This window comes from Gossypium raimondii, chromosome 11 (assembly GCF_025698545.1).
Source record: "Gossypium raimondii isolate GPD5lz chromosome 11, ASM2569854v1, whole genome shotgun sequence".
NCBI classification, from domain to species: Eukaryota; Viridiplantae; Streptophyta; class Magnoliopsida; order Malvales; family Malvaceae; genus Gossypium; species Gossypium raimondii.
This window is the reverse complement of record NC_068575.1, coordinates 61205638-61231559: the sequence shown is the minus strand read 5'-3', so window position 1 is coordinate 61231559 and position 25922 is coordinate 61205638. Positions and strand designations below refer to the sequence as shown.

Sequence of the window (25922 nt, the reverse complement as noted above, 5' to 3'; positions counted from 1 at the left end):
TGATTTATTTAATTGAACCGGTCGGATTGACAACTCTGTGATGACCGTTTCGACTATTGGTTCACTGGTCCAACCAAATCGATTGAATAAATAATTAAAATTTCATAAAATATCAAATACAATAAAAAATTGGTTTAACTACCAGGTTCGACCGATTCTTACCAATTCCCAAATTAACTGATCTAATGACTTTTTCTAAACCGATGCCCTGATCAAATTTCGATCCAATTGATCAACCAATTGATCCAATTCAAACAACATTACCTTGAAGTAAACCAGTTCATGTGCCAAAAGTTTTTTACATCCTTTATTCAAATCCATTTGCCGTCGAAAACCCTTAACATTATTTAAAATATCAAAAACTACTTTTTACTAATACTTACAATAATAAATAAATAAAAATACTATTAAATAATTATTCAAATAGAATTAAATCACTCCAAAATTATAAAAAATTTGCCTAGTCTACACAAACCATGCAGAGCCAGAAATTTTATTTGGGAAAATGGAATTAAATTGTATATTAATTTTAGGGACCAAAGTATAATTTTACTATTACTAATTTAAATTTTTATAAATTATAGAAAAATTCAATAAAAAATTTTCTATTTTAAAGTGAACAGATTTCTGCCAACTCTCTTAGCTCCGCCACTGCACAAACCCCAAGATAGTAATCAAGAGTTGGTATCATCTTGAATATACAATACAATCTAAGCTAGACTAAGATTTAGGTGCAAGGATCCAATTGTCGAAACGCATAATAAAAGTAAACAATGCAAAGGATCCGAAATAATAAATTTGACTGACCTATGATGAAATTAATAGTTGATGGAAAATATAACTAACACATTAATTCATTAAGCTGTTTTAAGCTTTCGTCCAACATATTTTCTCAGTGCTCGTCTTTCCTCAACCTGTCAACATCATGCTTGTCTTTCATGTCTGTTTTGACACAATTATTGTGTTGTCTAAAAATTTAAAATACATTTACACAGTTATGATACGAAAAAGGCATACAAATACGAAGAGAATATAAAAATCATCGGATTTGTTTCAAAGTGTAAATGATATGCCTATGTTAGTAAATTAGATTTGAATTAAAAATAACTTAAATTTGGTTTAATCGTTTTGAATTATTGAATGAGCGATATTTTTTTTAAGAATAATTTGAGTTTAAATCATCATTGTATAAAAACGGAATCTTTTATTATTGAATATACTGATATTTTTAATGCATAAATCAATTTTAAGACGTTTTGAAGAATCTTAATTCTAAAACTTTGAGTATTAATGAATACATGCAATAGGCATAGCTGTGGGAAGTTTTGTATTACCTGGAACGGAGGCTAAAATGAAATTTTAAAATTTTTGCGGGAGGTAAAATTATGTTTAAGAAAAGCTTAAATGAAATGCTTGATAAATTGGAAGGGACCAAAACTGATAGTATCCCATTTAAATAATCAAGCCATAATCTAAGTACACTGTTGGGCACAGCCGTAAACCTGACTTGCTCTTTCGAATGACCAGTATCTCTGCACTTTATTCATTCATATAACACACTATACAATTCAACAGCAAGATGGTTGATTGTTTTTTTAGAGTCTTGCAACGCGAATATGTTGCTTCAATATTGGCCGAATATACTCGTGGTAACCATCGGGTACGACAGTCTCGTTCAGAGGATCTTTCCACGCTTCCTCGTAGAGTTTTGGATACACATTTCCATCATAGCGACCAAGAACGGAGCCAAGGAAGTGGTCAGTGTAGTTGAATGCATCGACAAGTGCAATAGCATTTGGACGGACCTGAGAGACGAAAGGAATGACATCAGAAACTAGTGGATTGCAGCAGTCTTTCAAGCAAAAGCACCATGTAAAGTAACAAACTCGGATTATCGAAGTGAACCTGGGAGTACAATAATCTCAGCTGTTCATTTGCTAGTGCACCTTGCTTTGGGGTAATGCAGCCGGAGGCGACAAAGTCACCGAGATGTTTGTGTAACAGACTTAAAGCATATACATTAAATAGGATCTCCAACTGTCTTTTTACTCCCTTTCCGGGTATGTCTTGTTGCAATTTCTCAATGAACCTGAGAAAGAAGGTCTTAGAAAACATTTTGCAACACAAAATAAACAGTCGAGAATAATCAGATCCCATTTGGTTACTCTATCCGTTTCCCAAAACATTGCCATGAAAATTTCATAAGGAATTAAGTTCGGGTCCTTCCATCCAAAAAACAAATAACTTGCATGACTTTATGCAAAGGGCCACAATAAGAGAACTCGTTAAAAATTAATTTTGTCCGAAACATCTCATATCAATAAGACCGGAGAAGCTTACTTGGAAACAATAATTAACTGAACATGAGCGACTGCAGCCTCGGCCAAATCAGTTGCGAGTTGAGCAAAACCTGAAGACAGACAAAGGGATATATGGAAGCACATCAAACTTACGGACATCAATCTTTTGCCTTATAGCATTGACAAAATGATGATCATTGAAAACTCATCCGAAGTTTTAAATTACGCGACTCAGAGTATACAAGAGTTAACTTGGTTAACATGTCGAGTGAAAACTATACTGATATAAAAGGGTGGTTATGCCTTGATCATGGTAGATGGGACATACCCTCTTCTTGATTTGCAAAATTGTTAAGGTTTTTTGCACAGGTGACCGACATCCTAGCAGCCCTCGCTTCAAATGCCTCCAATATTACATTAGGCTTTAGCCAATCCTCAGCTGCAAGCCAACGAAAGAAATGAAATTACCATGTTTGTGAAACACCCCTAACCAATAATAATGTGTCAATAACTAGGAATTGCTGTAAGGTTAACACCATATACACCAGTCTGTAAGTTGGCAACAGTTTGTAGATAGAATTGAAACAACCTCACTCATTGAATTCGGGAAAACATTACTGTTTCGAAGAAAGACAATTTTCAATCTTTCAAGACAAACAATTTCCAATCTTTCAAGACATGAAAACTTGAAAAGCCAATATAAGTAGTAAAAACAGCTCAAGAGAAAATGTATAACAGATACCCCTTTCAACTTCACAACGGCATTGCAAGAGGTGTTCTGATCGTCCCATGTAAGCTATTGTCCCGACAGGTTTCTTTCCAGACCCCAGCTGGGAAACGGTCTTCATTAGAAACCTTGCAACCTAAAGAAACGTTTCCACTTGCATTGAAGTCAAAGATTCTAAACACAAATAGAAAGACATACTACTCTATACTCAGATTAAGTCTCCATTAGAATATTAGAATTCATCCCCTACCATACTGAAGAACAAAATAAAGATGATGAAAAGGTGTTGAAAATTGAAAGTAGAAGGGGTAATATTTTCTCATCTGACATACCTGTAAAAGTAGCACAACATTGTCACCTTCATAAGTACAGGCAGGGACATAAACTGCAAATAACTCAGGGAGCCCACTGCTAGAAAGATAACCATGACCACCACATAATTTCCGGCATTCTTCGATTGCATCCTGCAACCATATTTGTTTCAGTCAAGCTAAAAGCACCACCCCCAAAAAAAAATTAAAAGATGTTATTGACGGTTATTATGTAATGAATGCCAAAAAGAATGTTAAATTAAGAGATCATTTATGCCATCAAAATGGTGATCCAAGCGATATTATACGAAATAACTGCCCCATCAAAATATATTAAGCAACAGAAAATATTCAATATATTAACAAGAAGGAAGAGTGACGGAGGTTAGTAATGTGACATACTGCAGTTGCAGAAGTAGTAACAGATTTCAACCCTGCAGTACATGCATGGACCTCAGGTAATGTGGAGAAATCACTGGCTTGCAATCTTTGGGTCACGTCAGTGTATAGCCATTTCAGCCACTCACCAACAAATCTGAAAGCATAGGCAGAAGCAAGCAAAGGGAAGAGTCTACTTTGCTGAGTTTTATAGTCAATCACCTGAAATAAATAAAAAAAAAAAATTAGTGTTAAAGCATTCGATGCGCATCAGCCTTCAGCACAAGCAAAATTAATTCTGGAAATTCAGCAGCTTGCAGACTCTTGAAACACAATTATTGGAACATTTCTTCAAGAAAGAGTCTGAGAACCAAATTGTATACAGCAACCCATATTTGAAATATGTATATAAGATCCAAAAGGCGATCATACCTGGGTCTCCGGGCCACCATTATGCGAACCAAATTGTCTACGAACAACACTATACCTTGTTGCAATACATACTGCCCTTGATAAAGCACAAGAAGCATCAGCTACAATTTTTTGTCGGACATATACCATCGTACCATAAACCAGCTGGCGAGGAACATCAGATTGCATAAATTTCCCTTCTCTTGTAACCTGTGAAACACTGCGGCATTCGGAGAGGCATAAGAAAAAGCACACTTTAGAACAGTCAACTTGTTTATCCATGAATATCATGCTATAGGAGTGAAACTTCAACTTAGATTAAAATTTATAAGTTTTTCGTTTCTTTCAGATGGTTTTCTTCCATCAATGAAAGGAAATTTATAAATTTTACATTTCTGAGCAGTCCAAAATTCCTGTAGGCGTTGAGTGAAGTAGCTGAAACTTTTGCATCTTTATAACATCACTCAAGAAAAGTGCTCATTATAGGATCATCCAAGAAAAACTCATTTAGAAGATACTTCCCAACATGCAAATCTAAACTTATCGGTAACCTTAAACCCTTAATCAAATGACGGATGAAATATTTACCTTCAGAAAAAAGTATCAGACAAAAGAGACAAGACATAGAGGCAAGGTTAGAGAACAAACCCCATTAGCATTTGGTCCCTTAAAATGCGAACATGATCAAATCTCAGAACACCATTATCCATGCTGTTATATGCCCCACTTCCAAATTTCATTCCAATATCACCCACTGTTATGCCAGGAAGAGGTAAGTGATCGTCCAAACTACGCAGCTGGACAATAAAACCTGAAAAAGGGACATTCAGAATTAATATACAAAATACCAGCAAAATAAGTAAGTTTATGCATTTCATACTTACCATGCACTCCATGGTCTTGCCCATCTGTTATAAGACGAGCATAAATCAGAGCATGTGTGGATACTTTACCCAGTCCACCAGGCCACCACTATTAATGACAAACCCCATTAGCGAATGTTAAGTCAAGAAAATACATTAAGATCGATTTAAGCTTAAAGCCTTTCAATAAGAATGTATAGTGCCCTTACGAAAAATACAACAGAACACAGGAAAAGGAGGAGAGAGCAGTTGAGGGTGTCTCAATTAAAAAGAATTGAGAACGACAACTGAAGCACCTCTCGTGATATATTTCATAGAAAGATGTAACTAATCAATGTCAAAGAAAGAATCAGTTAAAGGCTTGTTAACCATTTTACGCACTTTGCTTGAAGTCAATGTGGGACTATGAATGACAAATTCATCAGTCTCAGGATCAAATGTTGCAGTAGTCTCTAGCCCTTGGACATTGGAGCCATGACCAAGCTCAGTTTGTGCATAGCATCCAATAATTTGCATCTTATATGCCATTGGAAGCCACTTCTGTTGCTGCTCCTCATTTCCTTGTCCTTTAATTGCAGGTATGAACATTCCCTGTCAAGAAAATATACAAAGAAGGTTAAGAAAACTCTTTGAAGAAATGTCATATTAAATCCCCTGCTAACATTTTATATTAAATTCGGGAAATTAATCAACCAAGGCATGTTACGTTTTCCAAACATACATTTACATGTGAAGATTAGAAACAGGAAAAGAAAAATACGAACTTACCCAGTGAAGGTCTGTGAAAACAGGCTGATCGACAAAAAACCTTAATTTAGAGGCCTCTTCTTCTGTTAAAAGGGAAGATTTCTATTAAACCAGATATGTCCATGGGAAAAATCAATTTAGAAGAAGAAAAAAAACACAGCTGAAAAACAAACCAGAGAGACGAAGCTCAATTATCCGCTTCCATGCATGAGCAGCTTTTCGCAAAGTATCTTTAAACAAGTCCTTCCTAGATAGCATAGTTCTATTATCCTTTCGAAAGACCTTCAGAAAACAGCAACAAAATTATTTTAAAATGGAATTAAAATAAAAAAAATGTCAATATTAAAAGTGACTTTAATCCATTAGGTCGGTGAACATGTAAAAAACTAAAAAATCTTGATTAACAACAAGATCACTAGCACAGGCAGAAAAATAATAGCCAGAAAACACATATATTTCGTCATTTAACTTTTTCAATCATGCCAATTCTTGTGAAACCAATGAATAACAGTACACCAATGTCAAAAACTTCAGCTTAATCTTTTTTCCCACATGTTCTCGGGAATCAAACTGCAGAAAGAAAGTTAGCTCAGAAAGTAAAATGAATCACTGGCAACAGTGAAAATGATAAGATGCTCTCTAATATTGGATTTTAAGTTGAATTTTGAATTAGTACTTCCAGTCCCCTCGAAAGAAACTAAGAGATCAACAGAAAACAAAAGGAAAAGTCGAAAACAAACAGATCAGTCAACAACAACTAAATAACAAAATTTAAAACATAAACTTTGCTTTTCACATGCTTTTATCCGCCAAAAATAACAAATCAAAGAAAAAAAAACTCACCGGATCGCTAGCAACGAGACGAGCAACTCGATCGGAAATCTCATACGCTTGACGAGAACCAGCCCAAACGATTTTCATCTCCTCCACATCAAACTCCGCCTTTCTCCTCTCTTCCGCATGGTAATCCAACGCCTCCATTTTTTTTTCCTTCCTTTGGTTTCTCGATTTGAATTCGAGCTTGAAAAAGAACAAATTTTCAAAAAAAAAAAAAAAGTATTTTGATTTTGGAAAAACAAAAAGAAAAGATTAATAATATAGGATCAGCCTAGATTGAATATACTGTGTGCCGGATTTCAGTTGAATATATAATTTCTTTTGATAAAAAGTTGGATATTAAAAGACAATTTTGAGGATACGTCACTGATTATGGCTTGTGGCACGAACCTCACTGTCTGAAGCAATCTAAACCGGCCATTAAAAAACACGTGATTTATTTTTGGTCAATGTTTTAATTACGGAGAAATAAAATAAAAAGAAAGAAAAATAGGAAAATGGGGATTTTGGAGCCCGACAAGTTTGAACGCTAATATATTCGGATTTGGGAATCTACGATGATCCCGATTTCCGACCACTTTATCTTTTCTTTTTTATAAAAAACAAATACTAATCTATACTGCAATATATAAAAGGGTTTTCTTCTTTCACACCTGTTCTTAATTTCTTTTACATTAATGATAATAATTGTTAATTTTCAATTCTATTCATCTACCTTTTAATTATATAAAATGTCAAAGTTGAATTTCCATCTTAATTTAAATATTTTATTTTAATTAAAATATTAACATAAATTTAAAGAATTGTTAATCTTGTTGAATTTTTATCAAATTCAAGTCCACATAATTCTATTTTTATGACATGGTTATCAAGTGTATAGTTTTTTTTAAGATATCACACTGATAAATTTAACAATTTTAACCATTAAATTTAGATTTTAAATTAGAAAAATAAAAAGTCTAATTTTTTCTAAAAATATAAAGGCTAAATTTCAAATACACGAGAATATAAAAACTTGAAGGTTATTAACCTTTAATTGTTAATTTTTTGTCTAAAGATAATTAACTAAACGCCAAGTGTGAATCTAAAATTATACTAATAATATCAAATTTAACAATGATTTTTTGGTCAATTCTTTTAATTATTTTATTATACTCTATATATATATATTTTTATCATCAACCTAACTTTATTTATTGGAACTTTTAACTATATATCAATATTTTCATTTGATAATTATTAAATTCTAAAACTTTTGTTTGAATTAAAACACAGCTACCTCGTCAACAAAAAAAGTATTTTAATGTGGGTAGATGTGAACTTTTAAATAAATCCTCCACGTTATATTTATACATTTGAAATATACATTTGGTATAATATTAATAAAATCTTTTAGATTTCACGAGAAAAATTAGGAATTAACAAATATTTTACAAAGATATATTAATATACTTTAAAAATATATAATAATTTTTAAAGTTTGTTGTAAAATAAAATGTACGATTAGTATATCAAATAATATTAATATGTGATATATTAATAATATATTTTTATTTTACAAATAATTTTTAAAAATTGTCATTATCTCTTTTTTTAATATCTATTTTTAAATAATTTATTATACCTGACTCTATTTGTATATCATATTATATATTTAAATTAAAGTTTTCTGTATTTAATTTAAATAAATAATATATGTGATGTTGATATAAAGGACGATTATGGGTTGCCTTGAATTGATTTTATCCCTACGGAAAAGAAGCACGCGCATGAGGACATGGCCAAATCAATCATTGCGGACAAAAAAACTTTAGTTCGAGAAATTTAAAAGCTCCCATTACTTAATTCAAATAATTTCAATTTTAATTGAGTTTTTAACTTTTAATTAATAATTAAAATTTTCAATTAGAACTTAAATACAGACAAGCAACTTTATCCCAAACAGACAACCTAGTCAAGTACAAGAATCTAGCTTAAATACACATAACTGGATCCAATGCTTCCTTAGTATCAACTAATATTTATATCTAAGTCCGACTAGCATAATTTTAACATTTCAATTATAGGAAAAAAAGTAAAGAATGTTGTAATAAATACTAAAAGGGAGAAAATATTATCGGATAAACTATTAAAATAATTATTTTATTTGTCTCGGGTTAAACTTTAGCCATTTATGTTTGAGATATTACGTTTTAGTCACTTACGTTATCGTATTGTAATATTTTATACATTTAACCGTTAATTTTCGTTAACAGTATAATGGTAAACTTACGTGGCACATTAAATTATCATTAAATTTTTTTAAGAATTTAACGTAAAATTACTAATTCTAATATATTTAAACTTTTTCTTATTTTTTCTTTGATTTTATTAAAACATTTATCTTTCTGCTGTTTAATTTGTTGAGAAGCAGAATTGTTTTTTTAAAGCTACCCCACCGCTTTTTGAAACTCTGTCTGAAACAAAGATGGCTGAAGGAAGAAATAAAGACGTTCAAAGTGTTAGCTTTATGCGAGGAATTAGTGGAAGCCTGCGACGAAATAAGTTGGAGAACTCCTACCAAAATCCAAGCAGACGCCATGCCCCACGGTCTTGGAGGTTCTTCCGCCTTTTTAAAAAATTATCTTTAGTAATTTGTTTGATTCAATTCTTTTGTTTTGTGTTTAAAAGATTTGTGTGGATTTTTGTATTGAAGGGAATGATTTGATTGGGCTTTCCCAAACGGTACCGGTAGAACGGCGGCGTTTACTCTTCCCATACTCCATGCGCTTTTGGAATGCCATTCGAAACAAGGATATACATGTGCACCTGTATTTTTTGCTTTGGTGCTTTCCCAAACACGGTCTGCTATCAAACAAGTTGCTTAATTTCGTTATCAAAAAAGAATTTTCTTTTTCTTGTTGGATCTTGTTTGGTTTAATCATATTTGTTATTGCAGGGAGCTTGCAATGCTGAACAATTTCAAGCTTTAGGATCCGGGGATCCGGGTTTGGCCTAAAATGTGCTGTTGTAAGTTTCCCGCCAAAATATACCACACTGTTAGCAAGATAGTTACTTTTTTTTTTTCTGTCTAATAGAATTGAAATTTCATGCTTGAGTTGTTTTTAGTTTATACTTTACATGTCTAAAGTACGGCAGAGTTGTTTGCTGACTTTGAAAATTTTGGCTTCTTAATTTTTTCTTATCATAAATCAATTTATTTGGATTGCTTAAATTTTGGTTCTTAATTTTGAAAGCTTGTTGGAGGGGTGGACCTCATGCAACAACAAATTGCCCTCGGGAAGCAGCCGCACATTATTGTAAGTTCATTTGTTCTCCCCCTGTCATATTATCTAGAACTTCAAGTAATTTGAGCTTAAAGAATCTAGGTTAAGTTGACCTGTGGTATAAGACTTGGTTGCTATCATAAAGATGCGGATAACAGTTAGATAGATAAAAATTGATTGCAATACTAGTGTGTTGAGTTGTTTATGCCTCCTTCTCTAAGTTGTTTATTTTCTAAGATGTAGTGACAGAGATTATGCTACATGGCATCTGGTATGTTTATGCTTGATCTATGGCTGTCACGATCCTCTTCCTTAATCTTGATATATTGGTTCACCACACTATATGAATGAATATCCCTTGTATGGTACTGATGTCATCTAGGTTAGCAGTGATATCTAGTTTCTTTATGATTTACTTGCTAAGAATTACGGAGAGGGCTATGTACCTTAGGTTTTGGAATTTCTGTGAGTTTATTTAGTTAACATCATGTGCCTTGGTGTTCACTTTGATGGAAAAACTATATCTAGAGTTTATATGATATTTTCTTACTCTTAGTAAGCTTTGTTAAAGGTGAAAGTAATACCCGAAGAGAAAAATGTTAGTATCCTTCTGCTTTTAGTAGCTATCAATTTTTAGGATGCACATAGACAATGATGAGGAAAGAGGTACCTTAGGACAAAGAATGCATCTGAATCGTTTTTTTTAATGATTGAAATTTAATCTTCGTCCTGTAGGTTGGAACTCCTGGACGCCTCATGGATCACCTAACCAATACTAAAGGTTTTTCTCTTAGCATGCTAAAATACTTGGTCAGAATTTCTTCTACTTCTTCCTCCTTCTATCTTTTAAATTCCCTTTCTATTCAGTAATTGTGGTCGTATTTTAGTTTAAAATGACCGAGTCTTATTTTGTGAAAGATTTGTTATTCTTTTTCCAACCTTTTTCTTGAGGCAACCTTTTGTCTTTTTTATTTTAGCTTATAATAAATCTATTGTATTATATGTCTTATTGGTTCTGTTAAATAACTTTTCACCTTCATGATATGAATGCTAATGTCTTACATGGCACTTTAAACTAGAGTCAATGCCTCCATATAAGAGTTGTTGGTTGATATAATTGGAGTAAAGGAGTAATAAAATACCTATCTTGTAACTTGCATTTCTTGTTGACTGTTTGATATGCATATATTGTTGAAATAATATGTGCATGTATTTGACTGGTCTTAGATGAGGCAGATAAGTTGCTGAATGAGGATTTTGAGAAAGCACTTCATGATATTTTGTATGTTCTTGGTACCCATATTTGTTTTCTGCAACCATGACCGACAAGGTATGCGGGGGAAAGCGAATATTTTAAGTATTCTTTAAGAAATATGTCCATATACTATTTTGAGTCTTATTCCTTGTGATAACATTTGTTTTATGCAACCAAGACCCAAAAAGGTGTGTTTGGGAAACATATATTTTATGTATTCTTAAGAAACATGTTCATATACCATTTTCTGTTTCAAATTGGATGTGGGTTAGAAACTATAAGCAAAAATACATTCAAGATCTGTATAGCTGAACCTTGTAATCAGAGGCTAGTTTGATCTTGGTTATTGTGAGTTAATAATTTTGCAAAAAAGAAGGAAGTAGTGCATTGGTTGCTCTTTCTTACTGTTGTACTTGTATGCATATGTTTTCTTATTAGGACCCAAAAAATATCATGGCTTTGATCATGTGGATATGAATGTTTTTCTCCCCTCATGTTGCCTTATTTAATCTGCCATCAGGGAACGGTATTTTCACAGTTTGACCTGATTTTTACATTATGAATGGTTTTATTTTAGTTAATGTTTGACTACAATCTTTATTGATTTTATAGGTGAAGAAGCTGCAAAGGGCATGTCTGACAAACCCTGTGAAGGTTGATGATGCTATTTAAGCAAAAATTTTCTGCAATCTCCTTATTCTAATTTTAATGTTTTAAAGACTTTCAGTTTTTCTGTTTCCATTTTAGATTGAAGCTGAACAAAAATATTCTACTGTTGACACGTTGAAGCAACATTTTTGGTTCGTAGCTGCAAAGAACAAGGTTCCTGGATCTTTTTAGCATTAAATTTCTTCTTCAAAGATGTGAACTATGATATGGATCATCAGACCTGTGTGATGATTTTCATGATGGTTTTGTGCTGAAATTCTATCTTTGAGAGAGATCAAGTTACTGAAAAAGATCGAGGAAACTTTTTGGTCCATGTGATACTAGATGCACTTGAGTTTAGTAGTAATCGTCATTGTGTTTGTTAAAGTAATATGAAAATACTATAGAATAACTTGAGTTGAATCAATGGTAGTGAATGTGTCATAGGTTTAGCACACCTTGTGACCCTGGTTGGTGTGCAAGAGAAACTTTCTGGAACCTGCTAGACTACTTATCCTACAGTGAAGGCAGCAACTGGATCCATGATTTGTGTGATTCAATTTTCATACCTTAAAACTTTTACATCTTAGTGCCACAGTTTGAACAACTAAATTTGACACCCTTTACCTTTTTGGACCCTTAATAGATAGCTGTCTTCTGTTGTCTTCACTTTCTGGAAACTGGCATGTTAAATACTAATATTAGCACCAGAACCCACTTTGAGCAAAACATAGGTCATCATATAAGCTAGGCCCGGCAATCTTTGACAGTAAGTACGAGTGTTCATGCTTCGTGGTTGAATAAGGAATTTAATTTTTGTAGCTGGAACTAGATTATAATCCAGTCATGATAATTCTTTTCTGTTAGTACTGTAAACGGATGAAGCATGAAAGATCTGTGTATTGTTGCTTTTCTTATTACTAGATATCTAAGTGGCTTTTTTTATATATTTTATTTTGTTGTGATTACAGGATTGCTTTCATGTTTATATTTTGATTCAGATGTCAGGATGTACATCTATGGTTTTCACTTGAACATGTGATCAAACTCGCCTTTTGTCTTTGCTTCTTCAGGATCGTAATGTAAAGGCAGTCTTCATTAGTGGTCAAATGACTCAGGTATCTTTCCCGTGTGGTGATATTTTGATTTATGTTTCTGCTCTACAATTGGGAAGTGCAATTATAACTTGTGCACTTTGCCGACGTATTTATTAGGCAAATAGGCTAGAAACCTTGAATAAGTTCAAGTCTGGGCAGTATAACGTACTTGTCTGCACTGATGTGGCTGGTAGAGGACTTGACATTCCATCTGTGGATATGGTTGTTAATTATGATATCCCCACAAACCCTAAGGTTGGACTTTACATATTTCATACCCTGAAAAAACATGCATTCTGTTATTCTACAAAATGATCTGGTCTTTAAAAGATAAGAGAGCTACTGCTGCCTGTGTTTTTTGCTAATTTTTATGTAGGTACACATCCATCAAGTGGGTAGAACAGCTCGTGCTGGAAGATCTGGTCTTGCTATCTCACTAGTGAATCAGTATGAGCTGGGTATGCCACATTTGCTAAACTTGTTTACAGAATGTTAGTTGATGAGCAGCTTGTCCAGCACAGTAACCTTTTTTTTTTGTTTTCTGTATTCCAGACAATAAAGTTACCCGAGTGTCCTGCTTTAGAGGAGGAAGTCATGCAATACTATGAAGAAGTCGCAGATTCCAGAAGAAAAGCACAGACGGTAATCTAAGTTCCTTTTAGTTTTGTCTATATTTTCATTTTTTATTTGAATATAACCAGGATTGAAAGCACTATTTTCATGTTTCATACTTATTTTATTTCGTCCCAAAGAGTTACTTAAATCGTATGCAGAATGTCTCCCTTGTAAAGGATTCACCAATTGGTTAGTATTTCTTGTTCTATAGTATTTTGCTTTTTTTTTTCTTTTTTTTATTTCAAAGCTTTTTCGTAAACTCATTTATTGGGATGACACATTGTTTTCCCAATCATTAAATTTTGAACATCTCCGCAGAAACTCAAAGAAATGAGAGGCACAAGGAGGAGGAGGGGCAGAGATGACAGTGACGATGTAGGAAGATATCTAACCAGCAAAGGCTAGTCCTCCAACAGAGTTAAAGATAAAATATGATCGCCTGCTTGTCATGTTATTTATATCTCCGTTTACATTCTCCCGATTTCCGACTAAGTTGTATTTGAGAATAGTATAATTTTTTTTATCCAGGGTAATGACTTATTTGGCCCTTCAACTTTATAAAAAGGCCATTTCAGCCCTTTATTTAATTTTTAACCTCTTTTAACCCTTGAACTTGGATTGTTTATCAAATCATTCCAAACATGGATGGAAAAGGTAACAGTTGTTAACTTTGCTGATGCATCCACGTGGCAATCCACGTGTATGTCACATGAGCAAACTTAACAAGCGTAAACTTTTTTATCTATTTTAGGGTGATTTGACAAACGACTCAAGTTTAAATGCTACAAGAGGCAAAAAAATTTAAATGGTTAAAATGATTTATTTTGTAAAGCTGGAGGTTTAACCTTTGTTTTACATCCAATTCATATTATCTCCTTATGGATAAGGAAATGTAAGAGATGCATATATGATAAAAAGGATGCCACAAGCATTAATCTTTGTTCTTTTGAAATAGCTGGTCCATCATTTTGGTTTTTATTTTTGTCTGTGCTCCAATTCAAGCCTGCAGAAAAATATAGAAGTTGTAATTGCAGTTTCTAACTAAAAATATTTCATGCATAGTTGATTTAGCAACTGTTGTAATGGCAAAAAAAAAACCCTTGATCTCAAGGTTAGGTTTAGTTGACATTAAGTTCAGATATTCCCTATTTGCTTTACTGGTTTTAAAATTAAAAATCTTCATGGATTGGTTCTTTGGCCCTTTTGGTTTAATTTAGCCACAGTTTCTAGTGCCCTTTTGCTTCTTTTTTACAATATTTATTTTTTAATATTAATTTTACATATATAGTGGTTTCTTAATCACTTTTAATTTTTTCGTATAAAAATATTTGTATTTATTTTATAGGTCTGTTAGTTTTTCTCTTTTTTATGTTTTGATTTTCTTAATAAATAACTTCAATTTTTTCCTTTTCCTTGCAACTTATTTTCCATTTACCAATATGATAACTTTTTGACATGATATAAAAATATATATTATTATAATCAATTGGAGCGCATTTAATATTCTTAATCGAATGTATTTATCTCTTTAAATTTATTTTTACTCACAATTTAAATTATGTTTTAATTTTAATTTCGTACATATTACATATATGTTATTACTATTTGCTTCAAATTTTACGTTTTATTATTTATTATATATTATTTTTAAATGCATGAATTATATGCTTGTCTTAAAATTTTATGCTTATGATTTCTATTTTTATTGTAGGCATTTATGAAGCATTGATATGAAAAATCTTCTCATATTGGATTAGAAGGGCTAATAGGCGTGCATACGTATGATATTAACACATTTTGTGTTTGCCTAAATTACTTGGTCTAGTTTAAAATATGGGTATAAAATTTTGTCAAAGTCTATCTAGGTCTGTCTATATTATTTTTAAAAATTAAATATATTTTTATTTTATTTAACATCTAATAGTTTTATATATTTTTTATTTTTTTATAAATTATATAATATATAAAATAAAATAATATAAAATATTATAAACGTAAAAAAATGCTCAGCCCATACTTCAGGCGTAATATTTTTTCCAAATCCTTCCAAATTTTGGATGAACTTTTAAGCTTAGGCACATGACCCGACCCGACCCGACCCGACCCATGAATAAGTCTATATTGTACACAAGAAATTAATCATTATTGTAAGAACATTGTCTCATCATGAATAGGTCTACCTTTAAATAGGAAAATAAAACACGTTTAAGCACACTCAAACCCACATCTTTTTGCATTAACAAGAATGTCGATGCCATCCGAACTAAAGCTCAACTTATTAGTGGCAATTTATTGCCTTTTATATGCTCATTTTTATATTTAGAAGTATTTATGTTTATTGTTATTATTTTGTGATGTTAATAAAATTAATAGCTTATTACTAACAATGGTTAGGTGCAATAGTAAGGTACGTTGCATTTTCAATAGGAAATACAAGTTTAAACATTAAAGACATTATTGTTAAAAAGAGGAAATCACGAATCTCAAATATAGATCATAAAATAGATATAAATGATACCAAGAAATTAATAATTTATTTTATGAAAAATTTATACGCAAAAGCACTAAGTTATAAAATTAATAAATAAACTTAATTAAATTAGAGCTCAAATCATGGAGTCCAAAAACTCCAACTCAGATCAGCTTGATTACCCCGTTAAAGATTATATTCTCAAAATTAGTATTTTATTCCAACCCCTTAGGAAACATCCTCGATTTTAAATATATTAAAAAAGAAAGGGATTGTTGACAAGCTTTTTGCATTAAAATTTCAAGTTGACACGATTCACATTACCGTCTTATAATACTATGATGGGCATCAGTTTCATAGTTGGAAGTTAAAGTTAAATAATTAGTTAAGTACATATAACTGTCGTTTTATAAACTATTATTAATTATAGAGTTTTTACATCCAATTAATATATTTAATGTTTTATTAAATTAATATTACATGAATTTATAAAATTAAATAATTCAAAACTAATATTATAAAATAGAAAAGTTATTTACTTTCATCCATCACAGTCAACCACATTTACTTACTTTCTCACATTCCTCCTTCATTCACTTAAAATCTATTTAAAAAGCTTCATCCGCAAAAATGGGTCTACAAATCCTAAATTCCTAATTATTAAGGAAGCACTTCATTAATAAATAAAATAATTTTAAAAATAAATATATAAAAAGATTGATGTGTAATATACAAAAATAGACCTACTATTATTTTTAAATGATTGGACTCTCATGTGCCATCATGCTCTTTTTGTCATCCCCAATTATTTATATTGCAAGTACTCCAACCAAACATGCTTTTCTCACACAAAACCCCTCCAAACCATTCTAAGATTCTTCGAAATTCCAAGGATTGCCCTCAACCCCGCACGTGAGTTTATTTTAAAATTGTCTACAAGAGGATAAACATGTAATTTTGCTTAATCTGTATTGTCTTTTAACCCAAACATGTGCATTCCAACTCGGAGTTTTAACATCGATTAACTGAAAATTTTTTCCAGATTATTTATTGAGCCGTTAAAATCACATGGTGACCAACTCACCCGGTCAAATTAACCGACATGTGGGACCCACTAACTGGAACGAAAGCAAAAGCTGGCTAAACCACTTTCTTAAGGGTTTCACATGCACGTGTGAGTGATCAGATAATCGACGGCTGGGATTCGGTTTCCAGATCATCGGATGGGTGAGAGGAGTTCGTACTTCTGGTCGCCGGTAAAGCCGGTAAAGAAGTATTTAAAAAAATAATAAATGAAACCAGGAGGCAAATTATTTAGGTTTGACTATTGACCGAGATCCAGCAAATGGAGAAATGGGAGGTTAAAAACTTAGACCCAAAGTGCACGTGTGGGTTAACGCGAAACACGTGTGCTTTGCTGTCCGTCGGTTGCATGAAAATTCGTGCGCCACGTGGATTTCACGTGAGGGGGTAATAAGGGCGGCGCAACCTCCCGTGGAAACTCGAGGGTTTAATGCAATGAAATAATAATCACTTACAACTATCGTACGAAACAACATATTTTATGTTTTGAAAAGATAAAAAATTAACTAAGCAACGTTGTTGCCGATATACAATAATCGTTAGTGCTACCACTTCGAATACACCTCTGATATTATTTTTTATGGATTTCTTTTTGATTTTATCAAAAATTTGAGTGCCTAAAATTATAGAATGAGAACTCATAAAATGTTTAAAATGGTGAACCATGTGCATTAATGATGGTTAGTTTTATCCTTCAATTTTGCTTGGAGTGTGAATACTCTTTCGGTTTTGCTTAGAGCGGAAACATTTAAAAAGACAATAACACTTCATGAAATATATAAAAAAAAGTTAAACTATGCACATTGGTTATGGTTGGACTTGAACCAACGTCTTGTATCATATAGAGTATTTTTTATTGAGAATATTATCGTTCGAACACTTTTTAGAATCAAGAGAAAAAAAAATTCTCATTAAAGTTCATACCCAATGTGTTGAAAGTTTAACTCAAAAATCTATGTTTGACAAATATAATATGATAAGGGTAAAAATATCTTGAAGTCCTCTGTATTAAGAGTCAAATAGTATTTTTTTTCCCTTTATTCAAAAATGTATAAAAAGTCACTGTATGTTAGATTAAAGAGTAGATTGGGTTTTTCTAATAAAATTTATCAAGCTCTACTTTTTACAACCGATGTTACTATCGAATAAATAGACAATTGCACATGGTGTGTTATGTGTATCTCATTTTGACATACAAAGATAAATTTTAACAGTAAAAATAGATAAAAAAATTTAATATAATGACCAATTTATTTTTTGTCTAATATATAAATATTAATTTATTCAAATTTTAAGTAAAAAAAATACAAAGCATATAAAGAATAAAGATATTTATCATACTTTTCCTATCATAAATCAACAAATCAATTTAGTATCTCAATAGATGAATGAGAGCCTTGGCTTTAAACATGGATATTGATAGCGTAGGAAGGGAGGGGCTAGTGGCAAGCTTCTTGGTTAGCAAAACAAATCAAAGAACCAAAAAGATTTCAGAGATTCTATATATGATAGAAGACAATGGGCATGACATGACTAAGCTAAACTGAAATGTCTAATCCAAACCGAAGGGTCGACCAAACAGTAGGAGTTCAAATTCCGACCACTTAATCCACACAAAAATAAATCATTTGAACAATCTTTTTTTTAAAAAAAAAAGACAATGATAGCAACATTGATACATTGTTTTGATTGAGAACAACCTTAAGGAAGGGGTCTTCTTCACGTGAAAATCACATGGACTCATATTGAAAGGGTCCCCTCGTGCATTTGAAAAGAATATATTGTTGGATAATGAAAATTCCATTTACGATGTGAATGATGTTTGAGAGGTAAATTGAATTTTTAGATATTTTTATTTAAATAATCATAAATAAAAGCAACACTGATTATATATAATTTATATATAATTTAGATCATGAGACATTGTTAAAAAAATTTTAAAGTTAAATCCATTTAATTTAATTTTTAATAATATGTTAATAATATATAAAGTTATACACTGTTAATTAATCACATAATAACCCATGAAAAATTATGTCTAATCCGTTCGGTTGCGATGCATAGTTACGACATAGAACAAGAGGGTCCAATTTCATGTGCATGTCACATGGTGATTAGGAAGAGACCAAAGGAAAGAATTAGCAGAGGGGTTCCAAGGCAAAACTTGTTCGAGACAAACGACGTCGTATCGTTGGACTGCTGCACAGTAGCTCCGTTACTTAAGGGTGCTTAGAAACAGAAGACAACGTGGGGATAGCTTTCACGAACTTCGGTGGGGACACTTCAATCATCAACCCGACATCATGTCGGGTGGGGCCACCGTTTTCATTTAATCTAATCACCACAAAGTTTATTGTCAACCGTCGGATCCATCATCCATTCATAGGATCCGATGATGAGGGGTTTGATTGTGTGATGTTGTTTGGGAGTTCAGTGTTATCGGAGGTAGTAGATTCGTTTCTTTTTTCCTTTAATATTTCATTGTCATGTCAATAAACGAATTTTATATATTATTATTAAATAATAATATATTTTTATTTTCTCATTTTACCTTTTAAACCTATCAAACTCATAAATTTCTTAAAACACATATGATAAAATCTTATAAAAGAATGAAAAAGCACCCAATTAATACATATAAAGTTATAAAATTTAAAGAGAAATTCAAAAAGAAATCCTATAAAATCGAATCGAAATTCAAATGGTACAAATTATTGTGAATCTTAATTCCTCCCATTATAGTTGTGTAATATGCTTGGTAAAAGGTATATATGAATGATGATGATGTACTCAGAATGCCCCATTTAATGGTCAAGTTGAGAAAGGGATGGACCAAGCCTTTGAATGACATATTCCTAACCAATGATTTAGATGGCATGCCCACTTCAAACCATTAAAATGCAGCCGTGGGGGAAGAGAGAAAGTGACATTTTAATTAAATATATATTTTAAAAATGTAATCTTTAGTCTCCCCAATCAATGATTAAAAGCATGCCACCCTATTTGTTACTTTAAAATTAAGATAGTTATTTAATAAAAATATTAATAAGAATCTAATGGTAATTATTACGCTGATTTTAATTAAAATTAGAGTTAATTTTCTCTTTAATTAAACAAAAAATACTTTAAATTTGTAAACAAAGGATATTTGATAATTTTAATTGATTGTAATTTTATTAAAAAATAGCATGCATATTATTTTATTGAATTTAAGACCTCAACTTTACTATGAACCTAAAATCTCATTAGCCATTTAAAAATGTTAATTAGTGCTAATGCAAAATAATCTTTCATTAAAATGATATTCATAAAATAATAGAATTAATAATAAAATAAGTTTAAGAAATAATAATGTAACTGAAAAGAAAAATGAATGCAACTATAAAAGGCAGTAGCATACCATTTGACTGCAAAATAATAGCAATAATGATTAGCTCATTTGATAAGGGGCTTTTAAGTCATTTAAATTGCATTTTAAGGGCATTAGTGTAATTGCAATTTATCATCGATTATAGTGCTATACTGCTGGCTTCGGACCAAGTTGCATGAAAATCTGGATATTGAGATAGGCCAATTGAGATACAGATAGGCTAAAAATTACCGGTTCCCGGGAAGGAATCCCAAGCTTATGTCATGGCGCGTGGAGTTCAAGCTACTGGTGTTAAAAGTTTAATCAGGGAACGTGTAATGCAGGGAGGGAATAGGGAGCGTGGTCGGAAAGGAAAGGAGGAAGTTTCAAATGATTGTGAGTGCGTGAGTTGTCGGGGCGTGGAGGGACAAAGTGACACGCACGACCGTGTGGGTGTAAGAAGGCAAACGAGGGATGGTGTGGGGCCAGAGAGCACGTGTTCCGAAGGCAAGACATGTTGGTCCACGTGAGTTAAGGGAGAAGTTCAAGTTTTGTCATCCTGCTTTTTCGCTATCACTTCATTTCCCCCACCCCTACTCCCTGCCACGTGAACTCCACTCTCCTTGTCCCCCATTCCCACACGCTTGCTTCACCATTCCTTTTGGCTTCTTGACTTGGCTCATCTCACTTAGCCAATGAGCCATTGAGCCTATTTCACTTGCAGCACATGATCAGAATATCTGAAAATCAATGATTATTGTTTTTTCTTCATCAAAAAACAATTATTGTTACGTCGATCATAATTCACACTGAAGCCGATTAGATTACAGCCATTGAGCCATTGTTCCTAGCCGACGCACTTTTACTTGCGTCACGATCACGCTTTGTATTAGGTCAAAATTTATAGAAAGTTTTGTATCGTGTATTTTTAATGGATTTAGTTCTTATCACAGTTTCTTTCTTCTTCTTCTTTTTTTTTTTTTTAATTTTGTTAATTGAATCCGTCATAATTCACCACGATGGGTGAATCAATTAAATTTTCATAAATATTTAAAAATATATAATTTAATATAATATTTTGAACCCGTCAGATAATTCACTAGGATGGGTGAATCTAATTAAAATTTCATAAATATTTAAAATATTTAAAATTATATGATCTAATCTAATTAATTCTTTAATCGAGTTTAACCGGTTCGTACGTACATATTTCGAATCAACCAATTTCTTGTCTTACTTCAAATTGATGTATAAGACGTTACCAATTCGACCAACTGACTCGTCTTGGATTTACCAATCTTAGTTTCTACGTTGTAATATGATTAATATAATATTTTTAACTTTTTTAAAATATGTGATTACTTTATATTTATTTCTTACACTTAAATAAATAGTTTTTAAATAAAAAAGTCACAGTTTGGTCATTAAGTTATTTAAAAGTTTTTATTTAAGTCACTGGACTGTTAAAATCGATGCTCTATGGCTTTTTCTGTTCGCATTGCCTACACCAATTGAAAACTCTATTTTTTCTTCTATTTTACAATTAAGCTTTTTTCATGAAACAACTTTAAACGTCACAATTTTTTCTTTAATCTCCAACACTGACATCAGATCAACTTAGAAAAAAGTATGTTCTTCTACTTGTCAATAGGGACTAATCTACTGTGCCGATTGTCAAATCTTCACTTGAAGCTTACTGGCGAAATTTTAGAAAAATCAACAACCTAGTGACTTGAATAAAATTTTTTGAATAATTTAGTGACTTAAATGAAAACTTTCAAATAGTTTAATGATCAAATTGTAATTTTTTTTATTTAAGTGACAAAAACAAAAACTTAATATTAGTTTAGTAACTAATGGTGTAGCTTACCTAAAAAAAACACATAATATCAATATATTTAAAACCAGATCGAAGCCAATCCAAACAGTTCGACCGATTCGATTACAAAATTATTAAAAAATTAAAAAAATCGACTCAACTGTCAATTCGTACCGATTTCTAATCCAATCAATTTTAAATCATTCTTTAATCTAATACCTCAACTGATTTCCGGTTAATCCATGTTATGAACAATCTAATACAAGCAACACTTCATAACACATAAAACAGCTTATAGAAATTGATATTTTCAATAATCCAATCAATCCCAAGGCTCCTTTATCATCGGAGGTGTAGTACACGCTCCAATAAACGCATTGGTAAAAAGATTATATATATTAAAAAATAGAATGAAAGCGTTTTTGTTTTAATAGATGGAAAAGGTGGGGAAAGCGACGCCATCCCTCGTGGTAATGGCATGGGAGAGATGAGGGGGTTGGTGTGGGCCCTACATTTGATAACCAAAAATAAATAAGTAATTTATCTGTTTGTCTGCCTGTCTGGTTCCACTCATGATTTGATGCTTTGCCCCAAACCCCATCAATGGTTTCCTAATATAATTGGGAAAAAAAATCAGAAGATTAAACATGGGCCCCACAAATGGGGTCGATCTGGAGCGTTGGATCAGGATATGAGGTGTGATCAAGGCGGTTGGTTGAGAGGGCATGATGACCATGGAGAGTGTGGTGGTGTTCAGGTCTTTTCTTGTGTGGGGTTCGTGGCAAAATAAAAATAAAATTCAGCATTTTTTATGGTAATAAATATTATACCATGTTTGGTTGGGTGTATTGACGATCGGTGGGCCCTACCTAATCTCTCTTTATTCCGTCGTTTGGTTCAATGTATTGCTAATATGCGTGTAATACATTACTTTCTTAATCGGTGAAAACCACCGATTTCTAATCCCTCTCTTTTCTGCAGATTAGCTGCCCCTTCAGTTTCCCCTCCCTGTTTTACCCTTTCTGCCGATTTGCTCCCTCTATCTATATGCAAATCTTGAAACAGACATTGAAGATGGGTTTCACAGACATTGAAACAGACATGAATGAAACTATGTCAAAACAATATAACTCCTATTTTTAGAATTTAAAAAAAAAACACTTTCTTCCTTTTTCTTATTTCTCTCTTCCAATGTCTTCATCATAGAAACAAAACCCAAAGGTAGAACCATTTTTGCAAGCATAATTTTTCGGAATTTCGGAGACCACTTCTTTCACTTTCTTTGGAACTCTGTTTTCTTCTTTCTTGTTTGGGAATTTAAAGATGAAGAAACGGAGAGGTAAGCTGACTTGAAAGATGATGGAGCAAGTGCCAGGGGCATTGGGAACTAGCGCTAGCTTGGCTCTTCATTCGGGACAAACCATTTTCTCCTCTGCTTCACTTCTTTTCATGTGTTTGGATGTTGAATTCTATAACTATACTTCTTTCAGCTGATTCCCAAAAGCTTCATTTCTTCTATTTTGTTGGGTCAAATTTTGATTTTGGTTTTCTCTTTACCCTTTAATTGTCAATACCCATGCCCTTATTTCATTATTTTGTTGGAATTCAATTTATTGTTACTTGATTTACGGTGTTAAAGTGGAAGTCTCGAAAAGCATCACGATCATCATCTTGATGAATCTAGTACTATGTTAGGAGTTAAAATTTTTATGAGATGAGTGATCGAATTTCTTTGCTTTTCCATTTTATTGAGGAAGAAAGATAAATGCGATCAAATGAAATGTATGCAATTCTTTAATGTGATCTTTTGGGTTCGGGCTTTGGAATTATCAAATGCTTTCACTTGCTTAACTATCAAACTTCAAGAATGATTATAATATAGTTTATTGTTTCGAGTTTAAAAAGGGTGAATCAGTATGTTATTTCTTCTATTTCAATGGAAATTTCTCTAAGTTGATTCTAAAACTAGTTATCATGAACCTTAATGGATCTTACTGTATCTTCCAATGTTTTTTCCTTGACTTTTGGTTCTTGATTTCTCATGTTCATCAAGTCAAGACCAAACCACATACATTGAAGATGGGTTTCCGAGGACGCCACAGGTTGCCCCATTCACCTCGGCTGATGATACGGCCCCGCTTTTGGAGAATGGCAGCAGTGATGATAAGTTAAATTTTGATGGACCCATAGATTTTAATGAAGATTTATGCAGAAGCAGTTCATTCAATGGAACCATGGTCGGTGAAGAAAATGCTGTGAGCATCTTTGGTTTCATCATACTCTCAAGAACAATTGCGAGAAATTTTGTAGGGCTTAAATCCCAATAGGTTGCATTGGTGAAATGAGTGATGTTGAGGATGAGACCTTCAACATGTTGTTAGTAGATCAAGTCAAACATGTAGAATTGATCTACTCGAAGAGATCATTGAAGATGCTAAAGATAACAAGGTACTTTTGCTCTAAACTTGTTACTTTCTTTTGTCAACTTTGGAGGTCGCTTGGTTTGAGAATGATCCTATGCAATGCTAATAATACTAGAACTTAGTCCATTATATCGTTGATCGCAGACATGATGAATGAACCGATCTTTGAAATTTTGAACTTCTAATGTTTTTTTTGTTGCTATTTTGGGAGGATGAACGCTAACTTATGAGATTTTGGTTCGAAAATTTTGTTTCAGACCATGCAATCGATTATGAACTTGATGAAAGAAGTTGAACTTCAAGAGGCAGTTGCCGAACAAGCAAAAGAGGAAACTGCAAGGGGGCATTGATATTCTCGTCAAGCTGGAGGAACTTAAACAGATGCTGCCACATGCAAAGGAAGCAAATGACATGGTTGTACACTTGTTGATAACCTAGATGTTTTAATTACCAAAACTAGAATGTAGTTTTACGATTTTTTCTGCTTCACATTTTATTTTGAGTGGTTATTTTCCTTCTTTACCGTGTCAAATTTTAAGTTTGATTGGTTTACTTTGATGGGTTTGTGTTATTGGATTAAGTTTAATCAGTAATAGATTATCTGTTGAGCCATGCTGCCAATATGTGATGAAAGTGTATGAATCTTAATGAACCGTTGCTGATTCTGCTGAAGCGTTTTTCTATCAAATTCGGTGAAATGAGTTTTCTAATTATGATCAATAATATTTTTTGAGGTCACTTTTCAAGTGTTTCATTAAATATATTCAGCAGTAGTACTGTTTAATTTGTTTTTAATTGTAGATCATTTGATTATCTCATGAAGCATGCTGTTAATTTGCAAAGTAGAAAGTGTATTGATCTCAATAAGCTATGCTGCTCTGCCGAAGCTTTTTTCTATCAAATTTGGCATAACGGGGTTAAATTGAATTTGCAATGGTCGTGTTAAATCTGTTTTGAGTGCTGCTCTTGTTAAGGCGTGCCAAGTAGGAAATGGAGTTGAAGGAGCTGAAGAAGTTACATTTCTTTACAGGTTGACTCTTGGTGCCTGTTCAAAAAGTGTGTGAATGTTGCATGAATAGCTGGTAAGGTTATTTGTAACTTTAGTTTCTCTTTGCCGAGGATCTACATGTAGACTTGTGGGAAATGGGGCCTCATTAGCTTCTATGTTACTTATAGCTTTGATATGTATAGATATAATATGGAGATTAACTTTAGTAATGTGTACTGTGGGTTGAAACTATAAGGACCTTCGAAGTCCATTGAAGGATGTTAAATCATAAGATTATTAATAATTATGTTAAATTATATTTAATATATTTAAAA

The 25922-nt window shown here is 32.4% G+C and overlaps 2 protein-coding genes across 2 annotated transcripts; one reads left to right on the top strand and one right to left on the bottom strand.

Moving 5' to 3' along the window:
- Window positions 1–1421: 1421 nt before the first annotated feature.
- LOC105801965 (peroxisomal acyl-coenzyme A oxidase 1) lies at window positions 1422–6865 on the bottom strand. The gene is made up of 14 exons (XM_012633333.2): window positions 6581–6865; window positions 5911–6019; window positions 5759–5820; window positions 5372–5581; window positions 5012–5099; window positions 4776–4938; window positions 4149–4347; window positions 3741–3938; window positions 3360–3491; window positions 3043–3163; window positions 2629–2739; window positions 2341–2410; window positions 1906–2089; window positions 1422–1805 (listed from the first exon to the last, which is right to left on the bottom strand). Exons 1-14 carry the CDS (start codon window positions 6716–6718, stop codon window positions 1596–1598), a joined length of 1995 nt encoding a protein of 664 aa, XP_012488787.1. The 5' UTR covers window positions 6719–6865; the 3' UTR covers window positions 1422–1595.
- Window positions 6866–8989: 2124 nt separating this feature from the next.
- Window positions 8990–14407, top strand: LOC105801966 (DEAD-box ATP-dependent RNA helicase 10). The gene is given in 13 exon segments (XM_052623292.1): window positions 8990–9172; window positions 9270–9416; window positions 9513–9583; window positions 9811–9873; window positions 10576–10621; window positions 11068–11130; window positions 11133–11170; window positions 11708–11749; window positions 11843–11917; window positions 12817–12861; window positions 12958–13095; window positions 13217–13298; window positions 13393–14407. Coding segments are annotated over 10 exon segments (627 nt in total). The 5' UTR covers window positions 8990–9172; window positions 9270–9416; window positions 9513–9583; window positions 9811–9831; the 3' UTR covers window positions 13449–14407.
- The last annotated feature ends 11515 nt before the right edge of the window (window positions 14408–25922 follow it).